At 36.7% G+C, this 13,750-nt stretch overlaps 1 protein-coding gene across 1 annotated transcript; it reads left to right on the top strand.

The window, feature by feature from the left end:
• Positions 1 to 2,143: 2,143 nt before the first annotated feature.
• On the top strand, positions 2,144 to 12,550 carry LOC137408869 (GDP-L-fucose synthase-like). Its single transcript, XM_068095457.1, has 10 exons — positions 2,144 to 2,173; positions 2,779 to 2,883; positions 4,482 to 4,569; positions 5,053 to 5,167; positions 5,348 to 5,476; positions 7,187 to 7,260; positions 8,361 to 8,494; positions 8,943 to 9,074; positions 10,713 to 10,892; positions 12,335 to 12,550. Exons 2-10 carry the CDS (start codon positions 2,793 to 2,795, stop codon positions 12,388 to 12,390), a joined length of 999 nt encoding a protein of 332 aa, XP_067951558.1. The 5' UTR covers positions 2,144 to 2,173; positions 2,779 to 2,792; the 3' UTR covers positions 12,391 to 12,550.
• Positions 12,551 to 13,750: the final 1,200 nt, after the last annotated feature.

The raw sequence follows: 13,750 nt of genomic DNA, 5'->3' as shown, positions 1-13,750 counted from the left end.
CACTGCATGCTACACTACACTATGCTATGCTACACACACTATGCTATGCACTAGCATTGCTACACTACACTATCACGCTAACTCTTTAACGATAAAAACATTTCGTCGAGAAGTTTAAACTTATAAAGTGGCATTTCAGTCACAGACAATGTCCTCTCTGATTCTTGGAAACTTTTCTTTTCATATCGGACTCTTTGGGAACACTTGCGAAAAGATGTGATTTCCTTTCTACAACCAACTCAAGTATTATAGATTTAATCTAGCAAATGAAAGGAAATTGTGAAAAACAGAAATTGAAGGACAAGAAACCTTGTCTTAAAATTAATTAATAAGAGAAGATGACTCTAAAACATTATTTCTATATTTGTACAATTTAAGAAACTCAGCAATTTTACCAGGAACTCTAGATCATTATCGAGACTTTTAAAGAGACCTCCCACCATGACTGCTAAATGAATGACATGAGTTGGCTTGACCTCATCGAACAACTCTTGCACGGCGGTAAGGTCGCGACAACATCCGAAGCATATATCTCATGCATTGCTATAACTTAACATACACGGAAGGGCAAGACAACATACTGTAGCATATTCAAACTATAGAGCACGGACTCATAGGTCTGAGTAGTCAAACAACTGGCTTCAATAAGTGTGCGCATAGTTCTTACTTTCTTGTTTCTTCATAAGGTGTCATAAGGTGCCACATAACCATTGCTCTATTATAGCAACCTATAGAAACCTATAGAAACCTGGTCTGCTTGCCGCCCCAGCGTAGCGCTTCAGCACTGACACACCCAGGTGTGTCGAAAGTGCATCACTAGACTATCGCTGTATAGAAACCTAGTTATTCAAACAGTAAGTCAAGTAACTGTCTTTACTAACCTTAGATCTGCTTTCTTGCTGCTTACAAACACCCATCTCTCATTAACTCGACCTTCCTCAGCCAGGAGCACATGCTTGATAGCTTTGCCTCATGTAATGAGAAACATAGTAACATGTGCCTTGTGAGCCTTTCACCGATTCTAGACACAAATAAGCATAGACTGAAAAAGGTAAGTCTATCAGAAATTAGGGAATTTAAATTTAAAGCAAAAATCGAAAGACTACAAAACCTGTTTTAAAATCAAGAAAAGCTATAGTCCGAGTTTACTTTGCATCTGTGACTTGCAGGTGAAGTCATCCTATCCCCATTAGCTAGCACCATTCTAAGTGTAAAAATGTGCTTTTGTGCTTTTACATTTTGCTAAAATGCAAAAGATAGCTTTACCAAAGCAGTTCAGATGTCCAAAAGTTCAGTTCTTTCCAGAAGATGCTGAGAAACTTTCAAACTTCTTGTCGTCTGGTAAACCAGTTATTATTGTTGTGAAAGATTGCATTTGCGTATCAATGAACAGAAGTGGATTGTTGGGCTGGAAACAGGCCTCACTATTCGTGGAGACTGAATGCTGAAAAGGGGTGAAATGCGATGTTTGCAGGGATAACAGTCGTACAATGATTCAGAGGTACAATCTGGTAAAAGAATTGGCATGAGATTAAAGCTACACATTTTCTGTAGTAAGGCCGAGGATAACATGTGGTGCAGGAAGCTATAAGCAGATGCACTTATAAAGACGATACAGTTGATGGAGCAATTTTGAGTGAAAAATAAAATTTGAGATACTTCATTGAACACAAGCCATAAAAACAAATGGTCAAAAAATATCTATGTATGTGAGAAACTTGTTTATATGGTAAGTTTGTAACTTAAGATAGTTTACAGTAGAAGTCGATACTTTAATCTGGCAGTAGTGAGCTGATGTCAGCAATTCGGTGTCAGCAATTCGGTGTCAGCGATCCGATGCTAGCAATTCGATGGCAGGGTTCTGATGGCAGCGAGCTGTACATGTAACATAAGTTAGTTATACTTGTACGAGTTGTACAAGTTATACATGTAGTTGCTTCAGAGTACATAATCCTATAGGTATATAATGAGAAGTAATGCTACACATCCATACGATACTGCATCGTATCCCTAATGGACAGAGCCATCAGGTGGAACAGCTAATCAAAGTGCTCATTCACTCGGTTGAGCTATTCACTTCATAAACTTGTCAGCTATTAATAAACACTGACTGCGCAGCAACCTGTCCGAGCCATTCAGTTCAGCTCGACTTACAGTGTCAGTTGGTTGGTCGGTGAGTAGGCATCACACAGCAGGTGGCAATTGGCCGTCTGTTTTTTCTAGCCAGTATTGCTTACAAATGACATATTTATAAGTTGTATCAAAGTAAACTGATGTTACAGATAAAGTTAAACACATGAGATATAAGATGCTTGTTTATCTAAACAAATACATCTATAGATATCTTTATTCATAAACTAATAAGTCTTTAGATACAGTTTTTGATAGCCAAATAAATCTATAGATATCTTTATTGATAAACGAATAAATCTATAGATATTTCTATTGATAAACGAATAAATCTATAGATATCTTTATTGATAAACGAATAAATCTATAGACATTTCTACTGATAAATGAATAAATCTATAGATATCTTTATTGATAAACAAATAAATTTATTACATAGATTTCTTGATTTTTGACATAGATTTTTGACGTAGAATAAATGTATAAATGTCTCTTATTATATATGTATTCCATAAAAATCACATTTGATATACAAAGGTATTAAAATATGAAAGCCCTCTCTTTTGCCTCAGTTGTTATGTTTCTCGCCTGCTTCTACAGATTTGGGGCCGGCCATGCTAAGCGCTTTGGCCAATCTTTCTTTTCTAGACTGAAGTCCTTAAATGTCTCAGCCAAGTCTGTGGGAAGTTTGGGGTGACCATTCTACCAGCCCAGATAAAGTTGTTTTGGTAACTGGCGGTTCTGGGCTCGTAGGTATGCATACTGAAATTCAACTATTATTGTACCCATAAGTTTTACAGCCTTGCATCCTAAAGCTAGGGTCAGTCAATCTGTCATTAAGGTCACGGTCACTAAAAGTTCTTTGATCGTTTACAAACTGTAGGAGGTTGCCTAAGTGATGTTATGTCATTCGATTTACAAACCCTGATACTAGCTTCTCTTGTATCACACATGTATCACGCATGTATCGCGCATGTATCGCGCATGTATCGCGCATGTATCACGCATGTATCGCGCATGTATCGCGCATGTATCGCGCATGTATCGCGCATGTATCGCGTATGTATCGCGCATGTATCACACAAAAGTTTTTTCAATTTCACACAGTAACAACTTCCTCATTCTTTCATTTATATTAAAATTAAATGTGTATCTGCTGCCGACCTCACATTTTTAATGCTGCCAGTATAATGCTTTATAAAATTCTATCTTTAGCAAAATTTTACACTCTGGCTGCTAACATATGTCGAGTGTATCGAACTTCTCTATAAGTTGCTTTTGAAACAGTCAAGCCATATTTCAAAACAAATTATGTTATTATTATTAATTAATTATATTCAAATTGATTACTTCCAATTATAATTAAAGTTTTGTTAGCCGTTAATCCTTCATCTTATAGTTAAGCAAAATGAAATGTCACTCTTCCAACCTCACCACACTCTTAAGCCGTGGTCACACGGGCACCGAACCGAACTAAATGACGCAACACGACGTCGTTTTCAGCTCTAAAAAGTTCGGCTGAGGACATTTCTGGCCGAAGCGAACTATTTCGGTACTGCTCGAAATTTCGTGCCGAACCCTTGCTCTTATTGGCTGGTTAAAATTCTAGAATTCTAGCGAGCACGCGTCACATTTTTTCTTACGTGCGTGTGAGTAAAGTTAAAAAAGAAATGGGACGATACTTTTATTTCGTTAAATAAACAACATGAAGCAATTTACGACAAGGTTCACCCGGACTTGTGATTGGGTTGCATAAATGTAAGATGTTGCACTTAGGTTTTGCATAAATGTAGGGGAATGGTTGTGATTTTCCTTCGTGTAGAATATAAGTAATGTGTCATATTCATCCTGATGAACTATCGTTGACTGATTTATTTATGTAAAACCACAGTACTATGATAAAGACTGTTTTTGTTTGTTATGTACTCAGCATAGAAAAACATTCATATGTTAATAAAAAAAATATAATTATGTTGATGGGAAGGGTTAGCAAAATATTTGTATCGAGTGATTTATTTTGAGCAGCCGAACGATCTTCTGATAAATCTGCTGTGTAATTATAATTTATAATTGTTCCTCAAAGTTTTTTTGTTTACAATAGAAATATTTAACTCAAATACATAACAACTACTAATGAAACCGTGTCCTGTCTCTATACGTATGGTATCTAGGAATCGAAGTTACTTCGGTGGCCGTGTGACATGTGCCACGAACCGAACCAGCCTCCGAACCGAACCGATCCTACGTCGGTTCGGTGCTCGTGTGACCACGCCTTTACTCTATGCTCACTCGGGTCTAGAGGCAGTGAAAGGCTCACATGGCATATTTTATTATGTTTTTCATTACATGAGGCAAGGCTATCGAGCATGTGCTCCTGGCTGAAGAAGGTCGAGTTAATGAGAGATGGGTGTTTGTAAGCAGCAAGGAAGCAGATCTAAGGTTAGTAAAGACAGTTACTTGACTTACTGTTTGAATAACTAGGTTTGTATACAGCGATAGTCTAGTGACCCACCCCAGACACACCTGGGTGTGCCAGTGCTGAAGCGAAAACGCTGGGCCGACAAGCAGGCCAGGTTTCCATAGGTTGCTATAAAAGATCGATGTTTACGTGGCACCTTATGTCAAGGTTGTATCCTCAAGAGGTCAAGGACAAATGAAATTATAAAGCAACAGGAAAGTAAAAACTATGCTCACACAAGTTTGACGTCATTGCTCGCTAAGGCCATTTCCATGGCACGAAGAGGGCGCATTGCGTGGGTGTGTTGCAACTCAGTTGTTTCTATGATGGTATTGCAGCGCCACATGTGTGTGCTATGCCATTACTGCATGGAAACTTGGTAACTATGCTATAGTAAGTTGTCTTGCCCTTCTATGCATGTGAAGTTACAGCAATGCATGAGATATATGCTTTGGATGTTGTAGTGATCTTACTGCCGTGCAAGCACTGTTCGATAAGGTCAAGCCAACTCATGTCATCCATTTAGCAGCCATGGTGGGAGGGCTCTTCAAGAGTCTCGATAATAATCTAGAGTTTCTGGTAAAGTTGCCGGGTTTCTCAAATTGTATGAAAATAGTGGTTATTGCATAGTAATTGGTCTTCCAGATAATATTCTTGCACCAGCAAGTAGCCATTAGGACCCTTAATAGAATAGTGACTGTCTCATAGCTATCTGTTGCTAGGTTACCGCAAATAACAAGGGTTACTGCCCTCTTTTAGAGAACAAACATTATTATCAATGACAATGTCCTTCAGACAAGCTTTGAGCGAGGAGTACAGAAAGTTGTATCCTGTTTGTCGACATGCATATTTCCTGATGAGACACCTTATCCAATTGATGAAACGATGGTACGTCATTATTTTGCTGTTTCAGTTTAATATATGTCAGCAAAAAAGTCTATAAAAAGTTATGAAAGTATTCCATGATGCTGTAGTATAATTGAACAATGAAGAAAAAGGTGGTTAAAGCAAAGTTACAAAATTTACTACAAATAAGGAAAAAGAATGTATCATGAAATTGCACAGTTTTAAAAAAAGGTGAGAGACATCATCAGGAAAAGTTCTACCATGTCACATAGTGAAGAGAGTATATATCACATGAGTGTGTAGTTTCCTAGAAACAAGTAAGAGAAGGTATCACAAGGCACAACATTGCTCAGCCTACGCAGTAAAGCACATATTAGAAAATATGGTACAGTAAGACATATGGTACAGTAAGACATATGGTACAGTAAGACAAATGTTACAGTAAGACATAGTACAGTAAGACATAGTACAGTAAGGCATATGTTAACGTAAGACATATGGTACAGTAAGACATATGGTACAGTAAGGCATATGTTACAGTAAGACAAATGTTACAGTAAGACATATGTTACAGTAAGACATAGTACAGTAAGGCATATGTTAACGTAAGACATATGGTACAGTAAGACAAATGTTACAGTAAGACATATGTTACAGTAAGACATAGTACAGTAAGGCATATGTTAACGTAAGACATATGGTACAGTAAGACATATGGTACAGTAAGACATATGGTACAGTAAGACATATGGTACAGTAAGACATATGGTACAGTAAGACATATAGTACAGTAAGACAAATGTTACAGTAAGACATATGTTACAGTAAGACATATTGTACAGTAAGACATATGGTACAGTAAGACATATGGTACAGTAAGACATATGGTACAGTAAGACATATGGTACAGTAAGACATATGGTACAGTAAGACATATGGTACAGTAAGACATATGGTACAGTAAGACATATGGTACAGTAAGACATATGGTACAGTAAGACATATGGTACAGTAAGACATATGGTACAGTAAGACATATGTTAACATAAGACATATGGTACAGTAAGACATATGGTACAGTAAGACATATGGTACAGTAAGACATATGGTACAGTAAGACATATGGTACAGTAAGACATATGTTAACGTGAGACATATGGTACAGTAAGACATGTGTTACAGTAAGACATATGGTACAGTAAGACATATGGTACAGTAAAATACCGACTTTTGATAAATAACAATTAAAGTACATACTTTAATACCATAAAACATCATGTGCAATAAATACTCTGTTATAGTAAAGCAATTGTTACAGTGAAATACCTTCTGCATCAAATATCAATTAAAGAAACTCCTCCAGAAACTTTGTCCAGCAAAGCTTTCTATTCTAAGTATATCGCCACGAGTAGTATTATTACTAATATCTTGCTTGGCATCAGCAACTTTGTGTCAAAGAATATTGAAAAGAAGTGTCATTCAGCTTTTCAATGAATATTTACTTACAAGCAATTTGAAATTACATTAATATAAGCTGACAGCATACATACATTAAATTCTAGCCACTCGACCCTTTCTAGAAATAGCTATATATTTATTTTTTCAATCCACTAGCATGTTTGGGATAGATCAAACTTTTAACAAAACTATGTTGAATATTGTTGGGAGACTCCAAGAATCTCAAAAGCTAAGCTGGGGTTTCACAAGGTGACATTTTTTTGATCTCACATTGGGTTTTGTATTTGATTACAGCTTCACAACGGGCCACCTCATTCATCATATTTTGGAGTCGCCTATGCTAAACGTTTAGTAGATATACAAAACAGGCAAGTGCAACTAGTTGTACTCTTTTAAGTTTTCCCTCACTTCAGTACCAACTGTACTTTCCCCTAAGTGTTCCCTCACTTCAGTACTAACCGTACTCTCCCTTAAGTGTTCCCTCATTTCATTACTAACCTTATTCTCTCTTAAGTGTTTCTTCACTTCAGTACTAACTGTACTCTCTCTTAAGTGTTCCCTCACTTCAGTACTAACCGTACTCTCCCTTAAGTGTTCCCTCATTTCAGTACTAACCTTATTCTCTCTTAAGTGTTCCTTCACTTCAGTACTAACTGTACTCTCTTTTAAGTGTTACCTCACTTCAGCACTAACCGTACTCTCCCTTAAGTGTTCCCTCACTTCAGTACTAGCTGTACTCACTCTTAAGTGTTCCCTTACTTTGGTACTATCTAAACTCTCTCTTAAATGTTCCCTCATTTCAGTACTAACTATACTCTTTCATAAGTGCTCCCTCACTTCAGTGCTAACTGTACTCTCTCCAATTGTTCCCTCACTTCAGCACTAACCGTACTTTCTCTTAAGTGTTCCCTCACTTCAGTAGGCCTACTAACGGTACTCTTTCTTAAGTGTTCCTCACTTCAGTACTAATTGTAACTTTACTCTCTCTCTCTCTTAAGTGTTCCCACACTTCAGTACTAACTGTACCCTCTCTTAAGTGTTTTCTTACTTCAACACTCTCTCCTTCCATCAAGTACTCTTTATTTTGTACTCACAAGCGCATGTTCCCTGTAATCTGCTTTTATTGCACAGCACTGTATATATTTACTATTGCTTGCACACTCGGCTCCCTACTGAACTCCCTTTTTAAGGAGTTCTCTTTAAATCCTATCATCATTACCTAGTAAGTTCAATGCTTTTACAAAAACGCAATACCCTTTTCAACTATTGTCTGCTTTAGCTACAATTGTTTGGCACCAGTTGTAAAATCCACCTATTGCTGTAGAGGCGCTTTTCCTTAAAACTACAGCTTTTTGTTTCTGGTAATTCTTATTCCCTCTATTCCGCATTGTGTACCCTTTGCAGAGTTGTTTACCCTTTATAGAGGGCTCCATACGCCAATTTGTTAGTGCTTTCTGGTATTTTGCAGGGCGTACAATTTGAAACATGGTTGTAAGTTTACTGCCATCATTTCAACCAATGTTTTTGGTCCTCATGACAACTTTGTAATTCATGGCGGACACATGGTTCCAGGACTAATACACAAAGCCTACCTTGCCAAGAGTGAGTGCAATCAGGGAACTACTAGAGATCTATTGATATTGGGTTGTAAAAGTAATGTAATTATTGAACAGATAGTTTACAGTTACAATGCTGATTTTATAGAGTTTTATAGAGCCATGTCAAATTTAGTGGAAAAGGTATAGTACGATTGATATACAATTCTCATACAGTTGATATATAGTTACTATACAGTTTATCTATAGCTATTATACAGTTGATATATAATAGTTATTACACAGTTGATATATAGTTATTATACAGTTGATATACAGTTATTATACAGTTTATATATAGCTATTATACAGTTGATATATAGCTATTATACAGCTGATATACAGTTATTATACAGTTGATATATAATTATTATACAGCTGATATGCTGTTATAATACGGTGGATAGAGAAATTTATATAAATATATAACATCAGATATTAAATGTAATTCATAGAGAACAAAACGGAACTAATAGTCTGGGGTTCAGGCTTACCAAGGAGACAGTTCATCTACTCAAAGGACCTTGCCAAAATCTTTATCTGGGCATTGAGAGAATATGAAGATTTTGAACCAATCATAGCTACAGGTGAGCTTCACCTCAACCTATCACAATTGCGAGTGAGCTTTACTTCAACTACTTATAGCTACAGGTGAGGTTTAGTTCAACCAATCGTAGCTACATGTGATCTGTACTTCAACCAATCATACCTACAGATGAGTTTTACTTCAGCCAATCATAGTTACGGGTGAGGTTCACTTTAACCAATCATAGCTACAGGTGAGCTTCACTTCAACCAATCATAGCTACAGGTGAGCTTTACTTCGACTAATCATAGCTACAGTTGAGGTTTACTTCAATCAATTATTGCTACAGGTGAGCTTTAGATACTGCTTTGCAAAGCTTTTTTATATTAATGTCATGAATCGAAGCTGACATAACGCTTTTATCGTTTTGGTTTCGGCAATAGCAAGTATGTTCCACTACGATTTTGTCTGTTCTGCGCATTTGAATTTTTACTACGGTGTAAAAAAATCCTTTAGTTCACGCATAAAATAAATCAAATTATAATGTGAAAACTTTTTCTACAAAATACATATAATGTACCCTAAATAGAAAGCATGCTTAAATTCTAATTTTCCCAAAAGCATCGTGGTGTATTTGGGAGTTCTGAACCTCATCTGAGCTTTGGAGTCGTGTATTCTTATTAGAAATTAGTGACTGTATGAGCATAAATTTAGCTCGTTATCTTTCGAGTTGGATAGCCAAAAATTGTTCACCTTCAGTGAATTTCACGGCTGCTGACTAACAGTCTTTTAATTGATGCTTCAAATAGAAAATTTTCCAAGATTCACATATCCAATATGGCTACTTTTCAAATCACTACAAAGTGGGTCAAGCATGAAAATTATGAAATCTGTTTTTAAAACATTATTTTATTCAAGTGTCAACAGCTATTGCCATTTTTTGGTCGGGACATCGAAAGTATTCATTTCGCGCTCACTTGCTTGCTTTGAATAAAACTAACCAAATGACCTCGCACTTAATAGAGCATATCTATATAGTGTCTATCAGATTCTAGCTGTACGATGCTTTAGGGCAGCACTTTTTATTCATTTTTATTGCTGAACCCCCACTACCGACCAGGGCAATCTTGTACTCCCTTGTCTTCAATGAAACAAAAAGGCTCAAAACATAATGAAAAACAGACATATCCGTAATCAATAAAAATATTATGTCATTGGAAAGTCATTCTAAGAGGGGTGTAGAATTTTCATAAAGCAACATATAAAACAATCAACTCACTTTATGATCTTCGACTTTTTTCTGTCTCTCCTCCGCTATTATGTAATCAAACGTAGTTCTTTGATCATTCTAGATCATTTTCAGGGTTGATGCCATTATGATATTTATTTTTATGTATAAAAGAGATGAAAATCTAGATTCGCATCGACAAGTTGTTGTGATACCAAATACACTTTCTTTGTCTTTACTATTGATTCTTGCATCCCCAAACAACAGCTCCCAATAAATGTGCTCTCATCGGGTGCGAGCACATTTATCGGTAAGCCCTGTTCTAAAGCAAGCACTCTTAACAATATACTGAAATAGTCAAAACTGTCAATAGTGGCAGAGCTAGTATACATATTACTTTGTTAAGTATGGTAGTTTGAATAATGTCATGTTGTCTAAATCTCTACTCTCTTAAACTAATAATTTTATTAGTTGGAGAGGATGAGGAGTTTAGCATCAGAGAGACAGCTAATATGATAGTGAAAGCCATGAACTTCACTGGACCAGTCAGGTTTGACACAAGCAAGTCTGATGGTCAATTTAAAAAGACCACCAGCAATGCTAGACTTTTGAAGCACCTACCAGGGTTCCAGTTCACTCCCACCCAGCAAGGTATGGTAATCTATAGTTGATCCATACCAGGTACCTCTACCTCAATGTGCTAGGGTTGTCAGCTCCTGAGCTTTTCAGCCAATAAATGCACTGCAATACAGTACTACATGTAGTTGCACTTCAACATTGAAATGTTGAAGTGCAACTACAACTGTTCAGTGATTTCCACGTTGCGCTGCAGCATGGAAATCACTGTAACACTAAGTACACTACAATACTAAGCGCAACACATCACTAAATGCACTACAGCACTAAATGCACTACAGCATTAAATGGACTACAGCACTAAATGCGTTAAAGCACTAAATGCATTAAAGCACTAAATGCATTAAAGCACTAAATGCATTAAAGCACTAAATGCACTTCAGCAGTAATATTGAGTTAAAAAGATAAGCAGTGGCAGAGGACAGGCGTGACAGGCGGAGGACTGTCATGTTAAACGAGTAGTTAGCATTTTTCTGCCTATTTACACATTCTTGCATAATATAGAGTTAGGGCTTTGAAATTAATGCCGGCAGGCTTCTGTACTCATAACCAAAAGTCTCTCAAGACTGACAAGCTATAATTAAGGCAAGTCATGGTCAATTTATCTCAATGTAGTAAATTTCACCCATAAAAACTGATATTTAAGGTGCTGAGAACAGCTCAAGTAAAAAGTGGATAAAAAGAGAACAAAACTCCTAACTACTCACCCTAGATCATTTTTAATAAATTGGAGCCAATTTTTGCCAAACAGAATTTTATAAATAATTTAAAGGATGTTTCACAGCTTCGTTTGTCAGTATTTTGGCTCCTTTTAAAATTTAGAAGTGATAAAATGTTGTCTATATAAACAGCTAAATAGTCATGAACTTGCAACTTAAATATAGGCTCAATAATTGTAAACCACAGAAGGCAACTGAACAATGCAGGTGGTAGGTAGTGTGCCAACTAGTACTAAAAAATGTCACAGGTTTGAATTTTGTACAGAGTGATTCTTTTTCTCCAAGCTCCAACCAAGGCTCCAGACCGATGAACTGGCACGGGTTTTACAGAACAAAACTTTGACAGAAAATCTGTGGCATTTTTCATAATTTGCTAAAACTATATTTTGTACACAGTTGCTCATTTTTAGCAAATTTGCTAATGAGTCAGTTGATATCAATATTTTTCTGATGAAAAGGTAACTGCTCATCGGTGCACTTTACTGAATGCTAGTCAACACCTACTGCAAGATACAGCATTGTTACCATTGAATTTGGAGTTGCTCTACCACTGCATAGCCTGCAAACAGCTCCATTTCTGGAGGTGATGTTCCAACTACAGCTTGTGAACAAACAGAATAAGCTACAAGTTTCTATGCTAGTCTGCGAACCACAGCACTGTACAGCTTATTTATTTGCTTCTACATAAATAATAAAGACTCTTCTTATCTCACTCTAAGCACATCCGTTCTATTTTAGGCCTTCAAGAGACTTGTGATTGGTTCAATGACAACTATGAGCTCGCCAGGAAGTAACTGCAGCCTGAAGGCATGAGGGATCATTGCCTTACTTTGTATACCTGGTACTTTGAATAGCAGCGTGACAAACAACTTTGACAATCTCCAGCTTGCGTACACTTCAAATGACCTGCTTTGATATAATCTCTGGTGAATAAATATAACCTTTAAATGGTGACCTTGATATACTTAATTGCAACTTAACATAGCAAGTACATTGTAGCAATCTTGATAAAACATAGACATGGAAAAATAACAAAGAGGAAATAACTTCTTAAGTACACAATATCTCTGTTTTAGTAGTGATATAAAAATATTCATCAGGTCAATTACAAGCGACACGAGTCCGCTAGTTAACTCGTACTCGGCTACATTTTGGATTGAGTCGGTTTAATGTGAAGGTTTGTAACAAAGAGACTAATCCAAGGAGGAAACAAACTCCTGCCCTCTGCAATTCTCTGCTCAGAAATCTGTAGCTCATAAGAATGAGCCCAAATGGTTTTAAATAGTGTCAATGCTTTTTCAAGGAGAAACGAGAAACCTTTTGGCTGAACAACCTCACAACAACCAAAGTGGTCTGGTTGCTTTGTTTTCTCGGTTTGAGCTTGGTAAAAACATGGAACCGATTGCTTTTTTATGATTCCTATGCAGGTCACGAATGTAAGCCTAGGAGACGAATTCAGGCAATAAACTTGCTTGATGTCTCTGGTCATAGTTTTACACGGTTTGTTCTCAAATGGCTTCTTGTTTTCTAAACATTCTCCAGCTATTTCAAGCTTCTGTGAAAGAGTTAGGGCTGGTAAATTAGTTCGTAACAGAAGGTAATTTCATTGACTTACGGTTCACATAGCTGACAAATAATTGCTGAGAGAATAATTAGCCAACCTTTAGCGGTTGGATACATTGGAGGGTTGAGTGACCTTGAGTGAATTCACAAAATTCTCTCAGCGCATATTGAAGGCTGTTTTACCAATACCAGCCCACCTGGCATACTAAAATTAGACCTCAGTCTGTCTATCACCTTACATGATTAAAATATTCGAAGGATTTAATAAGTCGCGAATTCACGTACAGTCAAATCCGCGAATTATAAAAATCCGCGAATAAATAGTTTTATTTTTAATCCAAGAGAGAATAACTACTACCTCAAATGAAAAACTAGCCGCTAGGCAGAGTTAGTAAACATAGATGAGTTCAAAACTCTTTTAAAATCTTCGCCAGGGCTTTGAGTTAAGCCCATTGCCAATGCATCACACTTCTTTTCTTCACACTTCTGCATCACACAAAATTTTTCAAGGTTATCACAAGTTATCCTTCAGTCTCAACACAATCTCCTGCAGTTCTTTACGTTGAAAAATCTCATAACTTACCACAAGCT

Source organism: Watersipora subatra, chromosome 11, assembly GCF_963576615.1.
Source record: "Watersipora subatra chromosome 11, tzWatSuba1.1, whole genome shotgun sequence".
Classification (NCBI taxonomy): Eukaryota; Metazoa; Bryozoa; class Gymnolaemata; order Cheilostomatida; family Watersiporidae; genus Watersipora; species Watersipora subatra.
Note: the sequence above shows the minus strand (reverse complement) of the source record. Positions and strands in the feature narration are given on the sequence as shown.

Excerpts from the sequence above, each read along its gene's own strand:
- LOC137408869 (XM_068095457.1), top strand. The coding sequence starts at position 2,793 with ATGTCTCAGCCAAGTCTGTGGGAAGTTTGGGGTGACCATTCTACCAGC. Across the intron at positions 4,570-5,052 it reads AGCAAGGAAGCAGATCTAAG|TGATCTTACTGCCGTGCAAG; the intron begins GTTAGTAAAGAC and ends TGGATGTTGTAG. Across the intron at positions 5,477-7,186 it reads ATCCAATTGATGAAACGATG|CTTCACAACGGGCCACCTCA; the intron begins GTACGTCATTAT and ends ATTTGATTACAG.